The following is a 17,746-nucleotide window of genomic DNA, read 5'->3' as shown; positions in this document are numbered from 1 at the left end:
CTATAGTAACAGTAAATATAATAGTAGTACCTATAGAAGCAGGGGAGATAAGTAGTACCTATAGTAGCAGGGAGATAATAGCACAGTAGTACCTCAGTAGCAAGGGAGTTAATAACACAGTAGTATCTATAGTAGCAGGGAAGATAATGAAATAGTAGTAAAAGAAAGTTAATTCAGCCCTATATTGTGATCCAGTTTTCCAGATCCTGCAAGTAAAGTCAACAAATCTGTAGGTAAGTGCAAAAACAAGCCTCTGGTGCAATACCTTCAAATAAAGAACGCCTCAAATCCTTTAGCAAGATGGCCACCGCATTGTACTGAAGCAGAGCAGAACATCAAGCATGATTTTATGCTTTTGTATTCGCATAGGTGAGCAAAAAATATAGTGACTATGGTCATCAATGTGAGGTAGTGCATGAATTTTGCCTTTCCTTCTCAGGAATCATGTAGCCATAGCAGTAATATTTGGGCACATTAGTGAAATGATCTGCCACTTGGTCTATACTGCTGCCTATGTGCTTAGTAAAAGACAAGTACTGGCAGGTAGCGACGCCCTACTCTCACATACTTCTTTAGGGCTGAAGGTGCAATAGACGTACAGACGTGCCAGTACAGTAAACCAAAGACATATCCGAGAGCGGTGCGTCACTACGTTCCAGTAAGTGTCTATTACTAACACCTTCAGCACACAGGCAGCAGTATAGACCAAGTGGCACATCATTTCACTAATCATCTGCTCAAATATTCTTGTTTAAATGAGGTGCGGAGAATAAGTCCAAACAGGCTCCACTTGCTAAACGCTGTGTATGCGTCCATCTCCAGGAGTGAATGATCCTGATCACAAGCTAGCTACCTCCGAATGGATGTCAGGCTGAATGGTCGGCCCCCACACATTTTCACCTCACTAAATCTGGCCCTCGTTGCAAAAAGTTTGGACACCCCTGCCTTAGAAAGTGGGCCCACTTTCCAAACTATTATTCCTCTTCTCCTCATGCAACCTCTTTATTCTCCAAGTCTTTTATATCTATTTATTATACTCTATTGTTCCATTATTAAACCTCTTTTTCCTAAAAAGAAATAGGGAATGACCATAATATATGCCAAATGGTTAGAAGCTAGAGGGCCCACTGACACCTGGGCCCTTAAGCTTACTTGATTGCACCATAATCAAATAGAAGTACCTATAGTAGCAGGGAAGATAATACCACAGTAATACTTATAACAGCAGTGGAGATAATAGCAGAGTAGTACCAAATAATAGCATGGAAAATAATAGCACAGTAGTAACTATAGTAGTAGGGGAGATAATAGCACAGTAGTACCTTTAGTAGTAGGGGAGATAATAGCACAGTAGTACCTATAGTAGTAGAGGAGATAATAGCACAATAGTACCAATAGTAGTAGGGGAGATAATAGCCCAGTAGTACATATAGTAGTAGGGGAGATAATAGCATAGTAGTACCTATAGTAGTAGGGGAGATAGCACATTAGTACCTTTTGTAATATGGTAAATAATAGTACAGTAGTACCTAGTATCAGGGGGATAAACATACATTTCCTAGGTATTTAAACTAATTATAATATGCCATTTGGAATGCCAACTCCAAACTGTATGCCATTGTATTAGGTGTGGAGTGATCTAGGGAAAGCAGAACTCCTTGAATAAAAGTAATTGTAATAGCAGGGGAGTTAATAGCGCTGTAGTTCCTATAGTAGCAGGGGACATAATAGCTCAGTACTAGTGCTACAGTAGCATAGACAATAATAGCACAGTAGTACCTAAAGTAACAGGAGAGTGAATAGCACAGTAGTACCTAAAGTAACAATTGAGTGAATAGCACAACAGTACCTATAGTAGAAAAAAGGTAAATTTCCCTTGTTTCTAAATAGTATGGTGTAGGGAAAACGGGTATTTAAATAAACAAGCAATGTCGAGCCTATGGCCTTGCTTTGGCTACCTTCAGTAGCAGGGATAATAGTATGATAACTCATTTTAGTACTTTAATAAAATGAGACATAATAGCACAGTATCATGGTCAATAATAACACAGTAGTACCTGTAGCACCAGGGTAGTTAATTACACAGTAGTACCTATAGGGGAGGAGAAAAAAGAACATTTCCTTTGGTTATAAACTGATTAGAATATGTTTCGGCCATTTGGAAAGTCAAACAGTATGGTCTAGGGAAAATGTTTTGAATCACAACTGGCAAGCAGTATAGCCATGTAGTTGTGGAGTGATCTAGGGAAAAGGGCTTTGTATATTTAAATAAATTAGCAATGTCCAGCCTATGACCGGGGAGGGGAGTTAATAGCACAGTAGTACCTATAGTGGCAAGAGAGATAATAGCACATTAGTAACTACAGTAGCAGTGGGTATAAAAGTATGGCTGTACCTATATTAACCGGGAGATAATAGCACAGTAGTATGCAATAGCACAGTAGTATGCATAGTAGCGAGAGAGATAATAGCACACGAGTACCTATAGTAGCAGGGGGTAAAAATATGGTTGTAGCTATAGTAACAGGGGAGATAATAGCACAGTAGTATGTATAGTAGCAAGAGAGATAATAGCACAGTAGTACCTATAGTACATGGCGAAATAATAGCATATTAGTATCTATAGTAACAGGAGAGATAATAGCACATTAGTATCTATAGTAACAGGAGAGATAATTGCACAGTAGTACCTTTAGTAACCGGAGAGATGATAGCACAGTAGTACCTATAGTTACAGGAGAGATAATAGCACAGTAGTACCTATAGTAACAGGAGAGATAATAGCACAGAAGTACCTATAGATGCAGGAGAGATAATAGCACAGAAGTACCTATAGTAGCAAGAGAGATAATGGCACATTAGTACCTATAGTAGCAGGGGGGATACAATTATGGCTGTACCTAGCGTAACAGGAGAGATAAAAGCACAGTAGTACCTATAGTAACAGGAGAGATAATAGCACAGAAGTACCTGTAGTAACAGGAGATATAATAGCATAGTAGTACCTAAAGTAATAGGAGAGATAATAGCACAGTAGTACCTATAGTAACAGGAGAGATAATAGCACAGAAGTACCTATAGTAGCAGGAGAGATAATAGCACAGTAGTACCTATAGTAGCAGGAGAGATAATAGCACAGTAGTACCTAAAGTAACAAGAGAGATAATAGCACAGAAGTACCTATAGTAGCAAGATAGATAATAGCACAGGAGTACCTATAGTAGCAGGGGGATAAACGTATGGCTGTACCTATAGTAGTAGGGAAGCTAATAGCACATTAGTATAAGGGAAATATTGGCACAGGAGAACCACCAGAAGTGCAGGTTTCTGAACACAAGGCACGGCATGATACAACAATCATAGACACACCTTTATTACATAATAAAAGAGATGTAACAGTCTTAAAGCAAAGTGCAGGTACCTGGATTCAATCACCTTCAGCCCTCCTGATCTCCCAATGTTCCAGCGACCTGCTGGCCCCTCTCAGGCAGACTCTCATACATGATAATAAATACAGTTACTGAGATTTAGTAAAGGACTTGTACCTTGGATCCAGTGGGGACTTGCTCTGCCCATTTACTCCATTGCGCTGAACAACACACTCTTTTCCTCCGGTGCCCTCATTGTGAGATTTCATTGTATCATTGGCACAAGCCAGTCCTTGGCTCCCCTCGGCCAGCCCAATCGGCCCCAAAATACATGGGTTATGGGGCGCCAGTCAGCAGCATAGTGGATCTTATCTGTATACCAGTCACACACAGGAATCAGAGACTGACAGTTAGTTGAATGAGATTAAGCCCTACGCTCTTCTCCCCATCCACAGAGTTATGTGGCACAAGCTGTAGCCCCTGGAAGCAGAAGTTTCTAAAAGAACCCGGACAGATTAGCAGCCTGACCGCAGGACGACAGACATGTACACTCTCATCAGTGGGACTGAATCTGCTGGGGGCACTGGCCAGCTGGGTGACAGTTAGCAAGGGAGGCGGGACTTACACCCAGGCACTGCTGCAGCTTTCCAAACATTACCTACAGAGGAAAGGGACGTTCCTCTCAGAGTAGAACAGGTGCTTGGGTTCCGTCCCTCTCTTTATATTCATTTACACTCATGTATTTATATATATATATATATATATATATATATATATATATATATATATATATATATATATATATATATATATATATATATATATATACGACCAAACCAGATCCGCACTCCGTTAGTATAGATGATGCAATAACCCGGGTGCTGCTCCGAAGGAAAAAATGCATAAGAACGTAGAATCGGATATAACACTCCTGGGATTTTTTTAAAAAGTTCAATTTTATTTCATGCTTAAAAATAATCAATATATATATATATATATATATATATACACACACATACATTATTTGGACTGCAATCTCTACTAAAAAGAATTCAGGATACAGGGTTCCTATGTCCTCTGAGATGCAACCTGGAAATGATCCGGAAAATTACACGGAAATATTCATTTTTGTTTTACAATTTCAATGAACTTGAAAACATTTTTGTCCACTGAGAAGCCTGTGTATCATAAGCTTCTCCTTATCTCACAGCCTAACAGGCTGCGGCAGGGGGGAAGGAAAGGGTTCATTTATGCAGAGGGTTCTCAGGGCATTCCTGATTTGTTTCAATTGTGCTCACTGGGATTAAGATATAGAATCAGGCTGAACTTTCAGTTTGAGATGTTGCCCTGTTCAGTGCACGAAATAACAAAGCCCGTACTTAAACAATAGGCAGAAATTATGTCCATTGAACCCATATTGAACAAGGGGGTGTACAGCACCTTTAATAATTTGGAGTGTTGTGAAGCAATCAGGCTTGCATATTGCTTATAGCACAAGGAATGTTATGCAGTCCTATGCAGGATATAGAAATAATAAAATCTGTGCCAGCTAATATACAGCTAAAGAGTCACACAGTCCCTGAATATAACCTAACTCTTGGCTACCATTAATTGAATGGGCCTCTCTGGGCTCCAGACTCCCACATGGTCCCAATGTTCTCTGCTCACACATGTTTTTCTCTAGACTGCCCTGTCAGTGCAGACATATAGGGGGTTGAACCTGGACACAAAGTCACAACATATTCCCATCAAATCTTTCTGAACACAGTATTGAGCTAGCACAAAGGGTGTCCACAGAAGGGGCAAGAGGGGGCAGTTGCCCCAGGGTGACTTCTTCAGTTACTTCCATAAAATTGTTTGCAAAGTGGGTGAAGGGGTTGTACCCCCGCGCATTAGCCCTTATGTACAGCTCTACACCTTTGTACTAGGCGCTGTCCTTATGTATATGTATTGTATGTAGGTATTACGGTTACCACCTGTCCAATCAACCCGCCCCGTCAATTCATGGTCCCATCTAGATTTACCCACGGGGAAAGGTGGCAACCCTAATAGGTATGTATAGAGCCCTCTATATTAGGTGCTATACAACTTTTTCTTAATTAGCCCGAGGTATATAGAGCTCTCTAGAATAGGTGCACCTTTTTGTTCAATAACCCTGAGATATATGGAGACCTCTTTACTAGGGGCTATACACTTTCTTTATATTGGCCCTTATATAGTCTATGTTATTATTATATTAGAGATGCTCCGAATCCAGGATTCAGTTCAGGATTCGGCCTTTTCCAGCAGGATTTGGATTCAGTCGAATCCTTGTGCCTAGCCGAACAGAATCCGAATCCTAATTGCATATGCCAATTAGGGGCGGAAAGGGAAATCACTTAACTTTTTGTCACAAAACAAGGAAGTAAAAAAATTTTCCACTTTTTACCTTCCTGTCACTAATTTGTATATGCAAATTAGGATTTGGTTCGGTATTCAGCCGAATCTTTCATGAAGGATTCAGGGCCCTTCCTGATGACGGCTCGAGTTAAGAGCCCAAACGTTGAATAAACCCATTTTTTTCTTCACAAAAGACCTATGAGTGCGGATTTCTTTGCTCTATAGATTTTGATATATGTTCCAGCACCGGTGCCCGATCCCAAAACAACCCATAACCTTGTTATTTTAGCCCTGACCTGCTACCACATTCATTTAAAGTGTATCTGTCACCCAGACATAAAAAGCTGTAAAATAAAAAACATGAAATCCAAATTGTTTTTTTATTAAAGCATTCATAGCTGCTGTGAACTCATTTAAAAATCTCAGCTGTCAATCAAATATTGTCTGCCCCTCCTCTATGCCTTAGGCAGTCGATTACTTTCACTTTCCATTCAGCACTTCCTACATGTCACTGCTCTCCCCACATTCCCCCAGTTCTCTTCACCATTTAATTGTGTAACCAGGACATGGGGATGGACATCAGGTCCCCCATTCTGGTGCACAAACAAGATTCTGAGATGATACAAGACTTGTCTTAATAACAGTGTCCTCAATATGGCTCCTGCCTGCTTGTTATAATTATGAATTCCCAGACTGGAGGAAACAAGATTCAAATAATTTATACAGTGTAATTAAAATCCATTTGGCTTGACTAATGTGATAAAATAGGATTTGGAATAATTTTTTTGGGTGACGGGTCCCCTTTAAGGGTTGCAGATGTATTTAGGGTTAACATGTCTTATGCTGGTCAGTGTCTTGTGTAAGGGTTAATACCAGTGCTACTGAGAGGAGACACATACAATGGCCTTTAAAACGCGTGATGGGCATTTTGAGCATTTAGTAATGAGCTTTGGTTTATGTGATGCCCCGACCTTCTTCCAAGAATTCGTAAACAATGTCTTCTGTGATCTTTTGGGTCGCTATGCAGTAATGTACCTGGATGATATTCTAATGTATTCCTCTAATTTAACAGACCATTGTGCCCATGTTCAGGAGGTGTCACATAGATTAAAGGTGACCATACACGGGCAGATAAAGCTGCCGATATCGGTCGATTTGACAGCTTATCTGCCCGTGTATGGGGGCTTCCGACGGGTCTTCCCGATCGATATCTGGCCACGATATTGATCGGGAAGGTTTGATTTTAAACCGACCGGCCCGTAGGAGCCCCTTGGCGCATCGTAATTCGATTGTTCGGCCATACGGCCGAACGTTCGAATTACCCCCAATATAGCCATGCCGTTAGTGGCATATCGGGGAAAGATCCACATCGCCAAACGAGCGGATCTTTGAGTCTATGGCCACCTTAAGGCAAAATCAGCTTTATGCCAAGTTTGAAAAATGTATTTTCGAAGTCTACTCTATACATTTTTTGGGCTGTATTATTTCACAAAAGGGTCTAGAGATGGAGCCATCATAGGGTCAGGCCATTTTGGATTGGGCGCAATCCCTTTCTTTACAGGACATTGAAAGATTCCTTGGGTTTCCAATTATTACAGGAAATGTATTAAAGATGTTTCTACTCTGGTGGCTCCAATCACTGCTCTCTAATCTGACGATCCTTGTATGAAGTCTGAAGTAGGGATACACCGAATCCAGGACTCAGTTTGGGATTCGGCCAGGATTCAGCCTTTTTCAGCAGGATTCCTAATTTGCATACGCAAAAGTCACGTGATTTCCCTTCCAGACCAGAAGGGAAAATCACGTGACTTTTCGTCACAAAACAAGGAAGTAAAAAAATGTCCACTTTTTCCTTACCCACCCCTGATTTGCATATGCAAATTATGATTCAAATTTGGTTCGGTATTCGGCCGAATCTTTCACAAAGGATTCAGGGATATGGCCAAATCCCAAAATCCCTAGTCTGAAGAGGCTGTGAGGGCCTTTGAACATATGAAGGAAGCATTAACTTCTTCTCCAGTGCTTCAGCATCCAAATTCTAGTCTTCCTTTCTTAAGTGGGTGCTTCTGAGATTGGTGCAGGAGCAGTTCTATCACAGCGACACCCTGTTATCAGTAAAATTCATCCTTGCACTTTCCTTTCTCCTACGGAGGCTATTTATGATGTTGGTAACAGGGAATTGCTAGCCATTAAGTGGGTATTTGAAGAGTTGAGACATCTTTTGGAAGGTGCTAAACATGTGGTTACGGTGTTTACCAACCATAAAAATCCGTTGTACATTGTTGTCTGCGAAGTGCTTGAATCCCAGGCTGGCCAGGTGGGCATTATTTCCTACCCACTTTATCATCATCTACAGGCCCAGGGAAAGCAATGCTAAGGCCCTTTCCAGAAGTTTTGTCTCTAATCCTCGAGAGAAGTCTAAACCTGATCCTTTTGTCTCCTATTGAATTGATTGTGGCAGCACTGGGCCCAGATCTGTACTTTCTAATGTACCTCCAGGCAAACTCTATGTTCCAGAAAACCTTTGTGAGGCAGTTTTGGTGGAGACTCACGATACTAATGTAGCCGGGCATCCATGCCCAGTTGTTGCCATTGTGCTCAGTTGTCACTATCTTTTCCTACTGTCTCAATCTTGACCTTCTATCCCCATCTTGCCCTACTGTCACCACTTTATTCTACTGTTGCTTCTTACCCTCTTGTCTCCAACATCTTGCCCTACTGTCTCCATCTTGCCCTACTGTCTCCATCTTGCCCTAATGTCTCCAACATCTTGCCCTACTGTCTCCATCTTGTCCTAATGTCTCCAACATCTTGCCCTACTGTCTCCATCTTGCCCTACTGTCTCCATCTTGCCCTACTGTCTCCATCTTGCCCTACTGTCTCCATCTTGCCCTACTGTCTCCATCTTGTCCTACTGTCTCCATCTTGCCCTACTGTCTCCATCTTGTCCTAGTATCTCCATCTTGCCCTACTGTCTCCATCTTGCCCTACTGTCTCCATTTTGTACTACTGTCTCCATCTTGTCTTACTGTCTCCATTTTGCCCTACTGTCTCCATCTTGTCCTAGTATCTCCATCTTGCCCTACTGTCTCCATCTTGCCCTACTGTCTCCATCTTGTCCTAATGTCTCCATTTTGCCCTTCTGTCTCCATCTTGCCCTTCTGTCTCCATCTTGCCCTACTGTCTCCATCTTGCCCTACTGTCGCCATCTTGTCCTACTGTCGCCATCTTGTCCTAGTGTGTCAATCTTGGCCTTCTATCTCCTCCTTTTGCAATTGTGCCCAGTTGTATCTTTCCCTGTTGTCGCTATCGTTTCCTACTGTCTCAATCTTGTCCTTATGTGGCCATCTTGCCCTAGTGACACCAGTTTATTTTCCTATTTGCCATTTTGCCAAATTGTCTCCATCTTGCCCTATGATCACCAGACGTCTTGGTCCTACTCTTGGTCAGTTGTGTGATGTGATTGATGATGTAAGTTAGGATCTGGATGAATAAGATCTATGGGAGATCACACACACCATGACTTTTAGCTGCACAGTAGGGAAGGTACAACACAATAAGTGATAACAATTGGGGCTGATTTACTAACATAAGTGCTAAATTGCTGCAATGCAATTACCAGTAGCAATGAATCAGCAATACGTTTTGCTCATACTATTCAAAGGAAATGGAAACAAACATCTGACTTGTTGCTATGGGTTACTGCCCTGTTGCTACTGAGCACCTTTGTTAATAAATGAGCCCAGGAGTTTATCTGTCATGTGAGGACAAGGCAGGTAGTGAGGGCCCATCAGTCTGGCAGAGAATGAATCTGTGGCTGCTGGGAATGTGTAGTGGGGGGACGAAGCATCTCATGGGACAGAAACTAAAGCTGCAGCTGTCGGCTCACACATACAGTATATTTAGATAGAGAGGGACAGATAATTATATGGTGCAGCTAATTATACTCAGAGCTATACACATGCTTATTAAACTTATTCATAGGGTCCACTTGGAATGGAACATGGTCCATTAGCATTAGTCCAATTAGCAGCCTCCCCCTGGGTAGAATGATTGCTCGATACCCAGTACATACACATGTACAGAGCTCCGATGCTCTCTTCCAGCCTGTTCTCTTTTTCCTGGTTAGGCAGGAACCTTCTGCTGAGTAAATAAATCCAATGACACCGTAAATCTCGGTAATTATTTCCTGCTCCTGTGCTGCTCTCTTTCCTTTGGTCAGACAGGAACTGCCCCCTGCGTAAGTGAATACATTTACCATTATCACTTACCAAGGTAGAGAGGTCTGCTTCTCTCTACTTCCTGCTCATGGGCTGCTCTCTTTCCCATGGTCAAGCAGGAACTGTCCCCTGTGTAATCGAATCCATTTACCTGTAGCACAGAGGTGCTTTCTCATGGTCAGGACCTCCTCCTGGGTGAGTTGACCCTGATGTCCTTAAGTATTTTCCCAGCTACAGAAAAATGAGTCTTCGTAATTTCTGCTTCTAGGCTGCTCTCTTTCCCATGATCAAACATGGTCTGACAGGGTGTTCCCTTTGCTTTCCTTTGTAGGAAACCAATACATTAGCATCAAGTGGCAGCATATGGGTGCAACAAAATGGGCTTCAGAAACATTATGGATTGTGCCCGTTTATCGCACTTTGCACCCTGCCCTCCCCATAGTAAATAACTCCTAATGACTCTACTTTCCAGGGAGCCGTGGATAAAAGCGATGCATCATTTGCTAAGGGAATTACTGACCCCTGGTGGTGTTACATATGTAAGACAGGCAGTACACTATATCGTAAATAAATTCACATTTGTCCTGTTCTTTATAATGAACTCTGTATTATTGTATATAATGTATTTAACATCCTGGAAGGAGTGGGGTTAATGAAATGCTGAGTTTAAGTAGATCACATGATCCTCTTGCTCAGCCGAGCCCTTGCTGGAATGTTAGATGGAACGGCCGAACTATAACTCCCATGAGCTGTGTCACTAGTGATAGTTAAACAAAGACTTTCCCAAGGGTCAATAAAATAAAGAAAACAAAACAAACAGCAGACTATCTGCTGTTAATAGCTTATAAATCTAAGAAACTGCCCCAAGTCTTTATTATATGTGCTTTCTGGTTACTGGGGGTCACCCTCCCTAGCAACCAGAGTACATGTTCAATTTCAGGCAGGCTCCTTTGAGAAGAAAATGATTTAAATGAGAACAGCAGACTGGATCCTGCTTGTGCACATGTTACTGCATGCTCATTCCACGGTGGGTACAATAAACACTTCCCAGGTGCTGCTCCTGCCATTTTGGTTTCATTTAAGGGAAAGTAAATGCCTTTCACTGCTGCTACTTTCATTCCTGCCTCCAGATGAAGCTGTGGCACTCACAATGACAGGAGAATAAGGATAGTGCCCAGTACAGAATCCCATGCTTCCTAGTTGCCCATGCCTGGATCCCTCCCTAGCACCACTTACAATATACAACAGGGCTCATTTACTAAAGAAGGGCAAAGTGAACAAGCCATGTTTATTTTTACCCACAGGGCAACATTCTTTCTCAGAATTCCATCCTATTTTGTGCATGATACCAGAGCGTAAAAATTTACTCCAGGTAGTAACTTGCACCACACAGTAGGAAGATGAGAATACTGAACAGTGGGTGATTTATTGCATGGAGTAACCAGGACTGCCATCGGGGGGGCAGGGGGTACTCCAGTCAGGGGGCCCATAGAAGAGTGAGCCCCAAGTTTGAGTCATATGTTACAAATGGGGTGAGATTTGCAGGGAGTGGGAGTTTGAGTGAACCTTGGGCATGGCTTAGGCATAATGGGCATGGCTGGGGCAGATCAAATTTGGGGTCTTATTCTACATAGTGGCAGGGTCCTCTGCCCCAGGGGTCCGGGTGATCAATGAGCTAATATCTGGGCCCCCCTGGGTGGAGGACCTTTCTGTGGGCCCCATGGGCAACAAATAACCACCCATGGCAAATTTCAGACAAATAGAAACCTCAAATTCATCTCTTTTAGTGCAACCCCTCAACCTGGCATCATCAGCCCCAGGATCACCCCTGAGAGCAACATTGGAACCTGTACTTGGCTCCTGAAGAAGGCTGGTGTTGGGTTCAGCATCAGCCCCAGGATCACCCCTTAGAGCATTGGAATCCTGTACTTGGTTCCTGAAGAAGGCTGGTGTTGGCTTCAGCATCAGCCCCAGGATCACCCCTGAGAGCAACATTGGAACCTGTACTTGGCTCCTGGAGAAGGCTGGTGTTGGCTTCAGCATCAGCCCTAAGATCACCATTGAGTTCAACATTGGAACCCTGTAGTTGGCTCCTGAAGAAGGCTGGTGTCAGGTTCAGCATCAGCCCCAGGATCACCCCTGAGAGCAACACTGGAAACCTGTCGTTGACTCCTGAAGAAGGCTGGTGTTGGCTTCAGGACTTGATTGAGCCAGATAATGCACCAAAGTGTGCATCATGCACCAAAGTGGGTGCAACAGACAAACTGGGGAACAATGTATGGACAAGCACCGCTATTTATTGCAACTGTGCTGCTAGGGTTGGTAAATGTGCCCTCATATCTTTATTATCTCTGTAACCCAGTGAAGGAGTTAACCCCCCCCCCCCCCATTGTCGTTCCTTTGGGCTGAGAGACTGCAGAAAACAGGAAGGGCAGCTCCTCTTTCTGTGGCTTTTCAAGTTCTTATTTTAGCCGGAGATGTTTGTTGTTTTACTGGAGGAAGGAAGATCTTGTGTTCACTGTTGAGACATGAATAGCATGTGGCACGGGAGTCTTTATTCCGTTATAAACAACCAGCCCTGAGCACTCTTGTTCTGGCTCCAAGGGGGGGAGCAATAACTGGATTCATATAACCAGGTGGAGGTTCTGAGAGGGTCTAAATCAACCACCGTGATGGCATCAAAGCCCCCTGAGTGCTGGCACAGTGCCACTTACAAACAGCTGTCCCCAAAGTGTGTATTTAGTCAGCCTCTCATTAGGCCTAAGTTATGCTAGAAATGTACTTGCCCTGGGATAGGGGACATAATTCCACCCATTAAATGTATTATTACTCTGAGTTAAGGTGGCCTTACAAAGGACGATAAACGTTATTGACTTGCATTGGACAGGCCGTGTATAGGGTCCCTTCCAAAGGCTTGCCCCAACTATTTGGGCAGGTTACAAAGGTACAAGAAAGGATATCACTGTGGTTTCCTTGGTGGCCATAGCCACTCCGTCATTACAGATATTGTCTAACTGGGGAATTGTCTGGTGATACCATGGGTACATTACCTGCCATGTTCTCAGTCCCTGCTAACTGTGGTCTGTCTGCAGCACAAGGACTGCTGATAACACCCAGCAAAGGATCCATAAGCTAATGAAAATAAATTAAAGGGGATGAACAGGAATATCAAGGTGTCAGTGGGGTCACTGACCCTAGCAACCATGTGACATTGGAATATTTATAGGAGAGTAGAGCAGATTTGGGCATAAGGCAGAGAGGTTATTAACCCTTGGCCTTCCAACCTGAGAGGGCCCCTGACCAGAAAGTGCCACAGGTGAACTAACATACCATTCTATTGTTCTGATATTGTCTTAGGTTTCATCAAAGGAATGTCCCACCTGTGTCCCCCCCTTCTGTGCCAGCAATTTATGCAGTGCTTTACATTCATTTATAACAAACCGTCTCTGATCACAAGAGCTTACAGTCTATAGTCCCACTGACAAAACTGAGGGCCCTAAATGTCCTCACAGTCCATCTGCTTTCCGGTTGCTAAGGTCACTCACTTTATGTTTTGGTGTTAAATTCCCTTTGCAAACTTTTTTTTCATCCCCTGTTGACTGGCCCCTAAACTCTAGAGACCTGCAGTCGGTCCCTTTATTTCATGCCCAATGCTAAGCCTTTCTTTTGTTCTTCAAGAATGTGAGGCCGTTAGACAAAAAGCCAGATAATTGGGCCAATGAAAGGAAATGAGCTCCCTATCTCCTACCTACAACCTTGGTGTCCACATGTGCGTAATTAGCCCCCGATTGTGATGTTAAACATATGGGCCTGTCATCAGCAAGTTCTGATTATCATTTAAAAACATGTGAAGGGGCAGATGGAATTCTAGGGGGGTACTTGCAGCTGTCTGGCTTTCTCATTTGCTATAAATTGAAACATATGATCAGAAAAAAGAGAGAGTTGGTTTGTTGACCATAAATGTTGGTCTTTTCACCCTGCAGGCCTGTTCTGTCACCATCTGGGTCTTGAGCTTCTTGGATCTCCTCGGGTCCATCAGAGACTGCTATCCCTTCTAACCAACATGGCTCAATGTACTAGCTTGTAAAGAGTTTTGGTCAAATCAATACCTGAGGCTCATGAATTAAGACTTCTCCAGAGCTTTATGCCCTACTCCCATAAAAGACACCCAGCCACTAGGGGTGCCTTACTATATCTTTCATAAGTTCCCCATTCAGAAGAAGCCCTATGGTTTCCAGGAGTACTCTACCTGTGACAAAGTCACTCTTAGTGTAGGGCCTCTCAATATTAGAAGGTTTCCAAAGGAATATCTGAAGGTCATGAATTAAGTCTTCTCCAGAGCTTTACACCCACAAAAGACACCCAGCCACTAGATGCACCAGGGCCACCATCAGAAATCACAGGACCCTATTTGAGAAAATAGGCCCCACCATAGAGACCCCACATACCAAAAAGACATACAAATATGGGTGCTAAAAACCCATTGGTGGCCAGGGTCCCCCCTACAAGATAAAAAAAAATTGGTGGTTGGGGCCCCAAATAAAAGTTTAAAAAAAACTTCACTGGTGGCCAGCCTCCCCCCCCCACAAGTTAAAAAAACGCATTGGTGGCCAGGGCCCCCCCCCACCCACAAGGTAAAAAACCATTGGTGGCTCCATAGAAGATTTTCTTTAAAAAAATGGTGGCTAGGCACGCACTTGCAAGTTAAACGTACAATTTGTGGTTAGGGGCCCATAGAAAAAAAAACAATGGTGGCCAGACCCCCCCCCACATTACAAGTTAAAAAAAAACATTGGTGGTCAGGGACCCCATAGAATATTAAAAAAAAACATTGGTGACTAGGGGCCTATAGAGTATTAAAATAATACATTGGTGGCCAGGGGTTTAATAAAATAAAAAAACAGATTGGTGTTCAGTGGAAATTATTAGGTTCTTCTTCCTTGTCCTCCGTGATGACAACTTCTTCGGTTTCCTTCAGGTCTTTCCGCAGCTTCATGGCTTTAGCTTCGGCTCCTTTCTGGCTTCGGCTCCTTTCTGGCTTCGGGTCTTGTTCCAGCTTCAGGACTTCATCTTCAGGTTTATTCATGGCTTCGGGTCTTTTTGCGGCTTCGGCTCTGTTCACAGTCTTTGGTGCTTCGGATTTTCAGCTCTTCCGACTTCACCACTGTTGAGGGGGGTTGGCTATGCTGCACTTTTTGAATTAGTTGACATCGCTAAAAAAATTTCAAAAGACCCGAAAACCAGAAGGGTCATAGACCCCTTTTAGACCCGGTCCTGGTACGACTGTGCACCCTTAGGGAACCTGACTTACTGCCGAGTGATTTTGTTGCCAGCCAGTGGAGATGTCACAGGACTAAGTCACCAGACAGGGAGAGATCCAATTGGGCTGTTGGGTGAAAGGAACTAGAACCAACAGAGGATAGAAGAGGAGTTTCTTACTCCCCTATGAGTAGTTAAGTGTGCCATTTGCCATTCACAGAGTACTGGCACAAGTACAGGTTTATGCATAACCAAGGAATGTGGTCCTGTCCCCTTTTTGGTTTCCATAGACCTAGTGATGTCTGAGCTTTCTTGATTTTTATATGAACATCTGAACAATAGAAAGGAGGCAATACTGTGGGTTGTCCATCATTTGCTCTCATTGTGTTCATGCCCACCTTAACATCATTTGGTTCGTCCATGCCCCAAATGATGAAACCCTTACATTTTCAGCCCAATTTCCAAGCCAATTTAATGTATGGGACTATTACACAATGTTGGATTCACAAAAGAGCTTTATTATGAGAGAGAACAATGAATTTTCTAGCCAAGTGAGAATCCACCTCTGTAGAAGCAAGAGGGAAAAGGCGGCACCAGGAATAATATAGTCCCACATTCTTTCCTTTATCTCTCAATTACAATAGAAAGATTCATTTGCCTTGATGTCCACCTGGTTTTGGAACAGAGAGTTCTGCAAATTAAAACCTTTGCTAAAGCCATGATGAAGTGGTCAGACTTGTCTCACCTGCTGAGCTCACTTCCGCACTGGACTCCATTCCATGTCAAATAGTTTGTCTTTCTTCAGTTATGTCAACACCTGCATTAAGTGCCCCCTGTTATCCACCATATATCATGTCACTCCTCTAATCTTCCCCATGCCGTTTGCTCTCCTGACTGTACATATTGTTATGCCCCAAGCAAAACTGAACAGTTACCTAAGCTCCACGTCTCCTCATTCTGGAACCACCAGCTGTTCTGCACTCTCTACATTCTCTGACTCTCTTGTTACACCTCTGTCTCTCGCCTTTCTCTCTGAACTCAGTTGTCCACTTCTCTCGGTTTCCCATCTCTCTTGGTGTAACACACAAGGCCAAACATGGGCGGATATTGCTAAACTATCTGGTCTCCTGTCCATAAATGTGAGCCCAAAGTGATATCATATTCCAGTGGGAACAAACTTGGACAGATTTAGATCTGACATGTTGGAAGTTCCATGTAAACCCGAATCCACTGAACAAGGTACCATGGTTCTTCATGGATATCATTCTTTGACCACTGATAAAAATTGGACCAGGGCAGTGTGACAAACAAAATAAGGCACCCAAGGCTACCGAAGAACTAGGAGCTGGTGAAGTATTGATAAGGCAGAATTTTATGTACTACCCAATGATTTTCTTTTTGGACCATGGGATGTGGTCAGTGTGGTCACCTAAACACCTTCCTCCATTCTTTCTACCAAAAACAAAAAAATGTGAAGGTCGTTGTGCATGAGGTTGCATTGTTGTTATAGTGTGCCATACACAGGCTGGGGGTTTGGTCATGTTGGTACATTTCTCTCAGTGTGTTGCCTAAAACTTGGCCTATATGATAGGACCAGGGCAGTGTGACAAACAAAATAAGGCACCCAAGGCTACTAAAGAACTAGGAGGCCCAAAAAATAGTTTTCATAGTTTGGTGTTGAAATAGGCCATGTCCTATTTCCTATGTCCCCACTGGCACTTGCTCCAGCAATAATGACAAAGACATGTCAGTAAGATCACTGAGGAAGATCGATTCAGAGTATTGCATTGTCCCAATATACTGTATATAAGTAAAATCAATGCAGAAGATGGATTCAGAGCATTGCATTGTCCCAAAACATGCCAGTAAATCACTGCAGAATATGGATTCAGAGCATTACATTGTCCCAGTACATGCCAGTGAAATCACTGCAGAAGATAGATTCAGAGCATTGCATTGTCCCAACACATTAACAAGATGGATTTGGGGCATTGCATTAACTCCATAGATGCCAGTAACTTCACTGCAGAAAATTGATTTTGAGGATTTATTTAGCCTTAAGTTTTCTCTAACTTCTCTAATTCCCCTTTGCGCTATTCTCTCTTTTTCTCCCTGCCCTAAGGTGCACCTCCCACTAGAGACTGGTCTGGCCTGACCCTGACCTGCTGATCTGCAACCCAACCCGCACCTGCCACTGAAAATGTTCTCTACCCAGACCACTTCCCTAAGCGGCCCACACACAGGTAATTTACCTTCCGACCCAGGACTTATGAACCCTGAAGTGATGTCACCATGGACCAGAAGTGATGTCACATCGGATGCAGTTCAGATGGGAAATGGGAAACAAATATCGTAACCTCAGGGGAGGGTGGTACGTAGGGTTGCCACCTTTTCTGGAAAGAAATACCGGCCTTCCTATATATTTATCTTTTTTCCCTATTAATAACATTGGGATCAACCATGATTTTTACCGGCCAGGCCAGTAAAATACCGGCCAGGTGGCAACCCTAGTGGTAGGGT

At 43.1% G+C, this 17,746-nt stretch overlaps 1 protein-coding gene across 2 annotated transcripts in view; it reads right to left on the bottom strand.

The window, feature by feature from the left end:
• znf638.L (zinc finger protein 638 L homeolog) overlaps nucleotides 1–3,687 on the bottom strand; it is a 77,972-nt gene extending 74,285 nt beyond the window's left edge. Inside the window, exon 1 of one of the 2 annotated variants that reach the window (XM_041586923.1) lies at nucleotides 3,546–3,687. In XM_041586923.1, coding sequence (XP_041442857.1) covers nucleotides 3,546–3,637 — 92 coding nt within the window. In that variant the 5' untranslated portion in view covers nucleotides 3,638–3,687. The remainder of the gene's footprint in view (nucleotides 1–3,545) is intronic. The other variant, XM_041586915.1, reaches the window with a different exon arrangement.
• Between the last annotated feature and the right edge of the window lie 14,059 nt (nucleotides 3,688–17,746).

This window comes from Xenopus laevis, chromosome 1L (genome assembly GCF_017654675.1).
Source record: "Xenopus laevis strain J_2021 chromosome 1L, Xenopus_laevis_v10.1, whole genome shotgun sequence".
Taxonomy (NCBI): Eukaryota; Metazoa; Chordata; class Amphibia; order Anura; family Pipidae; genus Xenopus; species Xenopus laevis.
The sequence above is the reverse complement of the archived record's forward strand: the minus strand, read 5'-3'. Positions and strand labels throughout refer to the sequence as shown.